Source organism: Hemicordylus capensis, chromosome 1 (genome assembly GCF_027244095.1).
Source record: "Hemicordylus capensis ecotype Gifberg chromosome 1, rHemCap1.1.pri, whole genome shotgun sequence".
In the NCBI taxonomy this organism is placed as follows: Eukaryota; Metazoa; Chordata; class Lepidosauria; order Squamata; family Cordylidae; genus Hemicordylus; species Hemicordylus capensis.
This window is the reverse complement of record NC_069657.1, coordinates 247,671,648-247,683,027: the sequence shown is the minus strand read 5'-3', so window position 1 is coordinate 247,683,027 and position 11,380 is coordinate 247,671,648. Positions and strand designations below refer to the sequence as shown.

The following is an 11,380-nucleotide window of genomic DNA, read 5'->3' as shown; positions in this document are numbered from 1 at the left end:
TAAGCTGTCTGCTAGGCTGCCCAACAAAACCTGGGAGAGCTGAGTGCCAAGGGAATGCCCTACTGGAGATAGTGTCCAATTCCTGCCAAGCAAATGACACACTTAAACTTTGCCCAGTCTGGACACCAAGCCGGGTGGGATCAGGCTGTGAGGGAAAGCAGCAGGGAAGGGATCCCCTCTCCTTATACTCGTTAGGCTAACAGCATTTAGTTGTATGTCTGCGGCACAAATTGGAGGTAGGAATTCTAAATCCAGTTAATGCTAAATACAGTTAGTTTGTATGTGCAAACCAGCCCAATATGTAAGGGGACAGGAAAAAATAGCCAAAGACAGCTCCTGAAGAGAGAGAGAGGGTGGATTAGAAAACGGCCTTGGTAAGGCAAAAGGATTTTTGCAGCTCAAACATCTAAATATATCAAGCATCTAGGCATATGGAAATCTTAGCTTGACTTTTCTCCACTTGCCCTTTGAAATTTTCCTTTTCCTGTTTAGTTGTCATCATACTTCTTGTTTAGAACCCATTTGTTTCACTGTCCTTTATTTTAAATTGAACTTATGATGGGATAACTGCAACCATCACCAATAATTATCTGCAAAATAGATATTCCATTGTAAAATCACTCCCATTTTTCTTTAGTGCAGGAATGCACAACTTTGGTCCTCCAGCTGTTTTTGAATTACAGCTCCCATAATCCTCAGCCACAGTGGCCGATAAATACGATGGGAGATTTAGTCCAACATCTGCTGAAGGGCCAAAGATGTTATGGCCCTGGTTTAGTTCAGTACTGTTCATTCAAAAGTTAGAGAACTGACTCAGTTCAACTGAGTGAGAAGGCATTCATCATCTTTTGTTTGTGCAAACACCAGTTTCTTGGCCAACACTCTAGATGTTTCTAATGCTGGCAAATCCTATAGGTGTGACCCTGAAGAACAAGAATTGGCACCACAATTTCACCTCATAATTCATAACTAGAGGAAAGCAAAGTTTGAAGGAAGAAAAAAAGGGGGGGCTGTAATAGTCCTTAAGCAGAAAGTGGGTGGAATGGGAAGAGAAAAAAAGGTTGCTCCCAAGATTTCACTGTTTGGAATCTAGACAACATACACAATGCTTTCATTTCATGGTGGGAAGATGGATACATGGAATACATATTACCTTAAAATGGCACAACCTTTGATTGGTTTTTAAAAGCATGAGTTGTCAAAATACAGATTTCAATGAGAAACTATGTTCAGTCTGTTCACAACATCTTATGATTCTGTTCCATACCTTGTATTTTTGTACTGAGTGCTGAACAAAAGTAAGATTGTACTGTCAATGGCAGTTGCACATTAAGTGAACCATTATTTCCATCAAGCTTCACCTAAATGTGATCATATTCTGGACACAACTGAAAGCAAAATTAAGCAGGTACTGGATTGTTTTAGCTTATATTTTGCCCAATATCAATGTTGCAATGTTAGCACCACACCACTGAAATGCAGATAAACTGCAAATCAAAGAACAGTAGTGTAGCAACATTTCCATCTTCCACTATGAAGGGTTGAAAGTGCAGTCTTATGCATATTTTCTCAGAAGTAAATCTCACCAAGTTCAAGAGAGCTTACTCCCATGTGTGCATAGGATTGCAGCATTAGGCTGCTAACCAAATTTAGCCAAGCAGGAGAAAGATCCCAGTATGAAGTACGTACAACGTCCAGGCGAATTAAGAGAGTTAGCTGTACCTAAGCTCATTCATTACTATGAGGCTACTCAGTTATGTCAGGTAGGGCAACAGATTTCTTAGGATAAGAAGGCTGTTTTGCTTAATTTAGAACAATTAAATATACTGATTTCATTAGATAGGTAACCATAAATAAGTAGTAAAAAAAATAGTAGTCAAAAAATTATTGCTAACAATGATCAAAAGCTTGAAATAAGTAACCCAAAAAAGTGTTTGACAATCAAACAGGATCATTACACATCTTTTTATAAGTTTGAGTTTGTTTTGAGGCAAATTTTTCAAAAAAAGGTTGTCTTCGAGAAACACTATATGAGCTTATATAATCACTATTCTTTATCCCAAGATGATAGCATCTACTGTTGGCACAACATTTGCCCGTACAAGGCAGCTTCCCCGCTTCCTACTGAAGTTTCCCAAACCCCACAAAAGGCCACTGCTGAGAGGTAAAGGATATTCAATAATGGCATGAGATATGGCAAAATGGTTTGCAGTGGGAGAAGCGATACCCAGAAACCATGCATGGAGCAGCACCTCAGCTAGAGGTTCTCCTTCCTGGGGCTTCTGGCTATCTCCCTCCCCTGAAGCCTCCTATGCCGCATCTCGTCATTCCTGAAGATCTCGTGACCCTCAGGAGTAACTTTTCGTCGGGGCTCAAGAGGCTGCAGTGGGAGATGGGAATGAAGACGCACCATTTTGCAGGCACCAGTCGGGACCCAGCCCATTCATTGCTCAAAGTAGAAAAGCTGCTGGCATATATTGTAGAGACACTTACACACTGAACTAATCTTTATATTTATTTCTCTAAGATGTACCCGTGGCTAATCCCATGTGTGGCAGCTCTCGCGAGAGTTTGCAAGCAGCTGCCAGATAGCCGCAGGTACGGGGCGAGAAAATCTAAAGGATTATAAAAACCTGATTCACACTCATTACAACATGTGGTTTATTAAGAAGTCCACACCAAGTAAGAAAAAGTATACATTATATAGCTGGCAGACAATTTAGACATTAATTTGCCGAGGATTCAAAGAGACAAAGCTGACCGCTTACAGTTGCACTGCTGTGCTCTATAAATCTCCATAGTGGAAATAATTGAATATGAGAGCTTGACATTGATGTATCTTCCAAAATGCCCACTACTGATTTGTTCAGAAACCAGTTAAAGTTGCTAACAAACTAGTAGGTGGGCTTTGAAAAGCAGTATTCCCCTCGCTCGACATAAACAGCAACACACAACAGCCACACAAGTCTATCAACAAAATCTAGGAATCAGTTCCCCCCAACAATTACTGCAAGTTCAAGTTAAAATCCTCTTGATCTAGATGGCTGAGGTCAGTTTCTGGATGGTCCTTCTGAAGGTGCTGAAAAGAGTCTCCAACCCTAGTATCCAAAAGGAAAAACTCCGCTTCTTTCTAGGTGCAGGTTTAGATCAGGAAAATGATATCATCAGACATCATGATCTGGTTGTCCTCTTGCATCTGCCCCAGGGCCACCTTGACTTCAGCAGGTGAGAAGGGGGTTGGGTTGTCCCGATTGATGGACTCCATTAGATTCTTCAAACTCACAGACTGTGCATGAGCAGCTTTAAACACTTCCAGAAGGGCCGTCTTGAATGCTTTAAGTCTACAAAACACAGAGGAGAAAACAGAACACAGTTTCAAAGAGTAAACCCTACCAGTACCTCATGAACATTCCTCAGGCACAGCTTTGCTCTCAGGTGAGAAAACCGATATTTTTTATGAGCCAAGCAGATCCTATCGAAGACAGTGATAGGATAAAGCAGCTTTAATCCAAGAGGATCCTATTGCACTTTGAACACCCCAAGAGCAGTAATTTCATCCCCACTGGAATGCAACCACCACACTGCGACAGCACATGGCCAGAAGGAGGGATACGTGGACAACAGGAGGACTTATTAAAAGAAGAGACTGAACAAGTCTGGCGGTTAACGTTAAGAGACTTGTGTTTTGGGCAGCATACAAATATGGTAAGTAAATAAATAAATATTTTTACAACTTTAGTTGCTTCCTTGTTTGCATCCACATGCATACTAAGATTTTTGCTTCAGACAGAACACAGTACATATTCAATACAAGGATCTCACTTATTTTCTAATGTTTTATTCTGCTTCTCCCCTTCTCACTCCCACGTCAGCCCCTCAAAGAAAAACCCTCTCTGTAGATGCCTGGTCATTTCATTTATTTCCAAGAGGAAAGTGGGCTATGGGTGAACATGGAAATACCGCAGTTGAAATATTTTTCTTAGCACACCCACATGAGCAGAGCTTGGTTTAAGGCAAACTTAGACCAAGACTAAGTAATACTGTTTGACCAGATAACACTCAAGCAGCTTCTACCTGGAGCACCCCAGTGCTTCAGAACAGCTGCCAGGTCTTCACGTGCTAGACATTATTAAAGAAGCTATAGAACTGTAGACTAGGAACTTGTCTGTGGCGTGTCAAAATGGGTTTGCATGCACAACAGCCACAGTGCTTTGCCAATGTTTCCTTAGCTGGGGAAATAGCAGCAGGCTCGAGTTACTGTGTCTGAGTTTTCCCCCACCCCCACCCCCGCACCTCACTTTTGCTTGGAGGAGGCCAAGAATGCACAGGGAGTGACACACTGTGGCTGCTCTGTGTTTCTGCAACACGGCAGCATGCCATGGTTGCTGCCTTTGCCATCTCTGTCCATTTCCTTGATGCAGATGGACACAGGGGTGGGCAGGAGAAGGGCAGGTGGCTCAATGGTAGGAACTAGGACTTTAACCTTCAAGTTTACAAGGCCATCTATGAAGTCACAAAAGGAAACGCTTCAGATATCCACCCATAGATGCAGGGACGAAGGAGGGAGTATCTATTGCTCAGCCTACAGTGCTACATACAAAGAGCCAAAAGAACCACAGCTAACTTGCATGCTTCAGCCACGTGTAACCAGCATATTTGCATATCATTTTCAGGAACATTCCAGTCCCCCAGTTTCACTGCAAAATTGCTACCCACAAATACAGAAAACCTGAGTAAGCCTCAGAAAACGAAATCTTAAACCAATGAACTTAACAAATCAAGTGAATCAATTTGGACTTCTTTTAAATTGTTTTACTTCCACATCGCCAAAAATACCAAGACATATGAGAGCTGGAGATTTCTTGAATTCTAGAAAGCCCTCTGGGTCATATAAGAGTGCCTTTAGCAGCAGCTTGACCCTGCCTATCATTCAACTTTCCATCCTACAATATTTCTTTGCATGCTACCCACCTTGAGTCTGTTAACTTTGATTTAGCCTCCTCAGTGCCTGAAGGTTCAGGAGTCTTCGGTGTGTGTGCTTGGACTAGAAAACATCAAGGAAGAATGGAATTAAGCAATCTACAACGGTCATTTCCGTATCCTGTTGTAAAGCATACCAGTGTGAGAAAGCATTAAACTGAGACATGAGACTCATCTGTCAATTTATATCTGAGCAATAAACTTAGGGTCAAAGTAGGGGAAGCGTTAAAACACATGATTGTGTTTTTGGAAGGGCGGTATATAAATCAAATAAATAAATAAATAAATAAATAAATGATTGCCTAGTTTGATGGAGTTCCTTTCTAGAACAGCTGCCGGGGGTGGGGAGGGGCCTCAATTCAGAGGTAGAAGAGTTTAATCCTTTACCTTTTTTCTTGAAGAAAATCATGCCCCCACTCAGCCAAACTGCCCTGGGCCCCTAAAAATGCCATTGCAGCCATGACCTACTATCAGTTTCAGTTCTCATCCATAAACATACACATAGCCGTAGCCCTACACATCACAAGTTTCTTTTGAGAAGATAAATGAGAGGAACTGCATAGAAACTTGCATTCTTAGAGCAATCTGTGCAGTGTCCAGCAGTTTGTTCTCTCATATATTCAAGTGTTAGTCAGTTTTCATACACTTAAGTACCTTTTTGTTGTTTATGAACAGCGATTCTGCCCCCACCCCCCGGCAATCATTTTTTAATCACAGAGCGGTGAGTTCTAAGTAACACAAGGCACAATTATATAGTTTTGATGTACTTGTGGACAGGCTTCGAGCAGGATGTGGATATGATGAAATGGGCAAAACAGAGTTTTTATTCTAGGAAAAGCGGCCCAAAGCTCCCTGTATTACTTGTTTAAAAGGCCAATCTGTGATAGTATAAAGAGTTCCATGGGAAAATATTTAGCTGATGACTAAAGCCATCACACAGCCATTAAGTTTCAAAGTTCCGGCTTTCACAGCCAATTACATGTTCTAATCCCTTCCTGACTAATGGCATATTTGATTGTGCACAGAGTAGCATTAAGAGAGGAATAAGAACAGGAAACTGAGTCAGACCATAGGTCCATCTCGCTCAATATTGTCTACACAGACTGGCAGCAGCTTCTCCAAGGTTGTAGGCCAGAATCTCCCTCAGCCCTATCTTGGAGATGCCAGGGAGTGAACTGGGAACTTTCCGATGTTCTTCCCAGAGCGGCTCATCCCCTAAGGGGACTGTCTTGCAGTACTCACACATCAAGTCTCCTATTCATATGTGACCAGGGTGGACCCTGCTTAGCTTAGGGGACATGTCATGCAACAGCCATCTACCAACCTGAAAAGGAGGGAATCTACTTACCTTCTGGCATCTCCTCTTCAGCATCACTGAAGTCATAGGGATCAATGGGCTCTTGATCACTAGAACGTGTCTTCCTTCTATTTAAGGACAGAAAATTAATAGCAGTATGTACATGATGGAAATATTGCTAGCAAAGTATACCTGTAGTGTGTGATGCAGCAGCAGCAACTCATAATTGGCTTTTCCGTTGAATTAATCTATGTCGTTCATAATTCTTGTCTGATGGCCAAAAAACTTGCCAGTTTAGGATCAAAGTTCAGGCTCTCTCATTTCGGCTCAAGGTACACAGAGCTGGGAAACTGGGTCCTAAGGCTAATGCCTTAACAGGCGTGCCACATGATCAGTAATGATGTTGTGAGATGTCACAAATTGTACTTGCTTAAAACTTGCCCTCCATACACCTATACCTTTTCTCAGGGCAGACAAGAATCCATGATTTCTTTTTAAAACAAGGAGCATGAGTTCACTTGCCATGAAGGGGTTCTTGCTGTTGGAGCCGAGGACAGCTCGGATTGGTTATCCTTCCCATGTGCTCCCAGGCAAGACTAACTGAAAAGTATTACAAGACTTATGAGCCCAGGACAGATAACCCCGCCCAGTTCTTTTAGGCCAAATTTGTGATTAGTATTGACGTACATAACTAGTATTGAACTATAGAAAAGTCATAACATACAGGAAGTAAAAAATAGGATAATGTCAAAACAATACCGGAGCCATTGTGACGATATAATTGATTTTCAGCATGCTTGGGTTTCCCATGGAGTAGGCGGGGATACCACCTGGGAGGGCCGAGATGTCCTCGGCTCCAGCAGCAAGAAGAAGCCTTCACGGTAAGTGAACCAATGCTCCTTTCTCTGCTGCCTGGAACCAAGGACATCTCTGATTGGGACATACCCCAGCTCTGGCCAAAACACTCTCTGGGAGGGAGCATCCTTGCCTATTAAGAACATAAGAACAGCCCTGCTGGATCAGGCCCAAGCCTCATCTAGTCCAGCATCCTGTTGTGCACAGTAGCCCACCAGATGCCACTGGAAGTTACAGGCAGGAGTTGAGGGCATGCCATCTCTCCTGCAACTGGTACTCAGAGGCATCCTGCCTTTGAGGCTGGGGGGTAGGGTGGGGAGAACCTGATGAAGCACCCTACAGCCAAATGCCGCTTGGGAGGAAGCATACGAGTCGACCTTGTAGTGCTTTGTGAAGGTCAATGCTGCCTTCCATGTGGCCACCCTGCATATCTCCTGCACTGGGGCCTTTGTTGAGAAGGCCGCAGAAGTGGTTGCCACTCTTGTAGAGTGTGCCACAGTATGTGTTCTGGGGAATGTAAATGTAGAGACTTGTACTCTAGTGAAATACAAGCATGTATCCATCTGGCAACAGTAGGAACTGATACCTGACTGCTGGTAGAAAACTAACAAACAGGGCCTCTGTATGTCCGAAACCCTCTGTACATTTTAAGATATCTCCAAACGTCCAACTTGTGCCACTCTCTTTCCTTTGCGTGTATCTGTCTAGGACAAAACATAGGAAATATGACATCCTGTGAGTGATGGAAAGATGATGCCACCTTAGGCCGGAAAAAGGGGTCAGGCATCAGATGGACCGAGTCAGTGGAGAAGATACAGAGATTCTTATGAGCTGATAGGGCATGTAGCTCCGATATCCTGTATGCAGAAGCCACCACCATCAGAAAAGCAGTCTTGTAGGATAGGACTCTCAGGAGATATTGATCTTATTGGTTCAAATGGTGATACCTGTAGTGCTCTGAGTACTGTGTGTAAGCTCCAAGATGGAAATTGATGGACCACCAATGGGAAATATCAGTATTGCTCCCCTCAGAAATCTATTAAGATGTGGATGATTCAGAACCTTTTGTCTAGAAATCGCTGCAGTAGTAGTAGTACTTTATTACAGCCAACGGCCACTCAATACAACAAAACCACACACAAAACTACACGTCACTTCAGAAACAGCAAAAGAAACTGCAATAGAAACAGCACAGTGAGAGTATCATACATGAAGAATTTTGTCTAGATAAAATCTGTTCACCCTCCTACTATACTATGCCCACATCTAACCTCTCAACATGTCTTCTGCGGAGTTCACTTGCAATACAAAGAAACTTGGCTACTTTTGTCGAGATGAAATCATCCAAGTCTGCAAGTAAAAACTCCACTTTCTCCTGACCTGAGGTCAATCTGCGATCTCTTAAAAGGGAAATCGCTGTGATGATTCCAGCCAGCGATGCCGCATGGTGCCTCAGCATGTTAGCTTTGAGTCTGTTTTTCAAACCCTCTTGAAGGAAATCTAGGCGATGTTTAATCATCGCCGTGCCATAGGGAATGTCGTGTCTAGCTGACCAACACAGGAAGATTCTCCATGTGTACTGGTAAATACACTTTGTTGAGTCCCTTGTGGAGGCTAACATGGTAGTCAACACACTGTTTGTATAACTGTACTGCCTCAGTATTCCCCCTCAGTCTCCAGGCGGCTAACTGTAACCAGCCTGGATTGTGGTGTTGTACTGGACCATGATGTAATAGGTCTCCTGACACTGGAAGGAACCATGGTTCCTGTGTGGCCATGTGATACAGTGCTAGAAACTATGGTCTCCTGGGCCAGTATGGAGCTACCAGGATGACCTGGGCTTTGAATTGTCAGACTCTGTGGAGGAATCGCATCAGAAATGGTGTCGGGATGAATGCATACAGAAGCCTCGATGGTCACTGCACTGATAGGGCATCCATTGCTTCCTCCTGTGGTGCCGTAGGAAATGCATACAGAAGTCCCAATGGTCACTGCGCTGATAGGGCAGCCATTGCTTCCACCTGTGGACACGGAAAGTGAGTGAAGAATCTGGAGAGTTGAGAACTGATGCAAATAGGTCCACTTGGGGTCTCCCAAAGCATTGCATGATCCTCTGGAAGACTTTTGTGTTGAGTGTCCACTCCTCCTGTAGTAGCTGTTCTCAACTCAGCCAGTCTGCAATCGAGTTGAGATCTCCCTGGACATGGTAGGCCATGACTGAAGCTAGATGACTCTGCCCAATACATGATCATCTCTGACTTGGCCTGCAGTGATCTCGATCTGGTCCCCACTGTCTGCTTATGTGGGCTTTCACTGTCATGTTGTCGGTCCTGATCAACATGTGTTTGTTCTATATTGTATCCAGCTCTCAGCTCCAGACTATTGATACTGTGTAGGGATTCTGTTGTGGACCAACGTCCCTGGGCTGAACTGTGTAGACAGTGTACCATGCCCTATCTTGCTAGCATCTGTTGTAATGATAACCCGGGGTCAGTCAAGGAACTCTTTTCCCCGCTGGAGGCTGTAACGCATCATTCACCACTGTAGTGACTCTAGCGTCCGTCAAAGTATGGACGAGGTATGTTGATCTTTCATGCTATAGGACTCTGAAACTGAAGTAGGGACCACTGAAGACTTTTCAAGTGAAACCTGGCCCATGGCATGGAATCCAGTGTAGCCACCATTAGACCGAGAATTCGCACTAGTGATAGTGGCTTGGCCTCTCCAGCCCATATTACTGTTGCTACCTCCTGTTGCAGTGTAAGTAAGCACTTTTCTGGCAAGAAAAGTTTGTCTTTTTGCGTATCTATTTGTACGCCTAGGTGTAGTATTTGGTAGGACGGTACCAGGTGGATCTTATCTGTTCATAAGGAACCCATGTTGGTCTAGTGCTAGTTAACTGAAGATCCCTTGCTGCCTCATGGACAGAGATTTTAAAAGGTTGTCTAAGTAGACAAAGATACGGACACGCTGTAGTCTTAGGTGCGTGATGAGCAGTGCCAGTGTCTTGGTAAATACCGTTAGGGCTGATAGCCAGAATGGAAGGGCTTTATACTGATAACGTACCCCACAATACTTGAAGCGTAGTAAGTGTCAACTACCGGTGTGAATTGGCACATGTAAGTATGCTTCCTTTAGATCTATGGATGTTAACAGATCTAGATGTTGCAATGCCTCTGTTATGGAGCTCAGAGATTCCATTCGAAACCTGCACTTGGGAACCCAATGATTCAGAAAGTTTAAATCCAGTACTGCCTTGACCAACTTGTCCTTTTTTGGTATTGTAAATAGGATTGAATAAATTCCCTTGCCTCGTTGAGAGGATGGAACCAACTCTATTGCATTTATGTCCAGGAGATCTTGTATCGTATTTAGAAGACTTATGTGTTTGATAGGCCAATGTGATCTTAGTATGGGGAGAAATCTGTTGGGGGAGTGGTTATTAGGTCTATAGTGTACCCTGTTGCAATGGTATTCAGTACCCACTGGTCTGAGGTAGTCATCCTCCATTTCTGTAAATATGCTGACAGGTGCGCCCGCCCCCCCCCCCCCCCCCCCGACTCACTAACAGTGGGTCATTGTTGTTTCTGTGGTCTGGCTGGTTTGCGAAACCCTGTCGATTCTGGTTGTATGCTCTAGCCCCCCGCTATCTGTTCCATTGGGGGTGTTGAGACCTGAAGTCTCTGTCCCTCCTCCGAAAGGGAGGCATGGACTTGGCTAGAGGCGGCTTCCACTGTTCCCGCCAAAGTTGCAGAGCTATTTGCGCTTACGGCAGGAAGAGCGTGCAGTTGTTCCGATGAGCTCGGCAGCAGTGGGAACGAGGCAGAAGCCTGGCCCACGCTGTCCGGCTCCTCCCCTTGAGCTCTGGCTGAGCTCCGACTATTTCTTGTCGGTTGGGAAGGACCTGGAGCGGCGCCCTTCCAAGTGGTCTGGGAGGAACCTGGTATGGCGTCCTCCATTTTGCCTTGTGGCGCAGCAGCAAATTGTGGCGGCACAGGAGACAGAGAGCCCAGGGCTCTAGTTGAGAAGGGAAATCCTGTCCTGTTTGCTCCCCTTGGGAGCATAAGATGTCTGATAGCCTGTCGTTGCTCCATAGATGGAGGGAGAGCGGAAGGGAGTAGTCAAATCTTTTTTTAAACAGAGGCTAAGCGAGAATGAAGAAAATAAGGATAGTTTAGAATGGAGATAAGAAGTTTTGTTTAGGAAGTAATAGTCTCTTTTGAAGAAGTAATTCTAAGGTAGTAGAAG

General features: G+C 44.1%; 1 protein-coding gene across 1 annotated transcript in view; it reads right to left on the bottom strand.

Annotated features, from left to right (window-relative positions):
* Positions 1-2,637: 2,637 nt before the first annotated feature.
* MCM3 (minichromosome maintenance complex component 3) overlaps positions 2,638-11,380 on the bottom strand; it is a 32,074-nt gene continuing 23,331 nt past the window's right edge. Inside the window, exons 15-17 of the mRNA XM_053286885.1 lie at positions 6,329-6,405; positions 4,972-5,044; positions 2,638-3,341 (exon numbers count right to left, since the gene is read on the bottom strand). Of these exons, the coding sequence (XP_053142860.1) occupies positions 3,143-3,341; positions 4,972-5,044; positions 6,329-6,405 (349 nt within the window). The 3' untranslated portion in view covers positions 2,638-3,142. The remainder of the gene's footprint in view (positions 3,342-4,971; positions 5,045-6,328; positions 6,406-11,380) is intronic.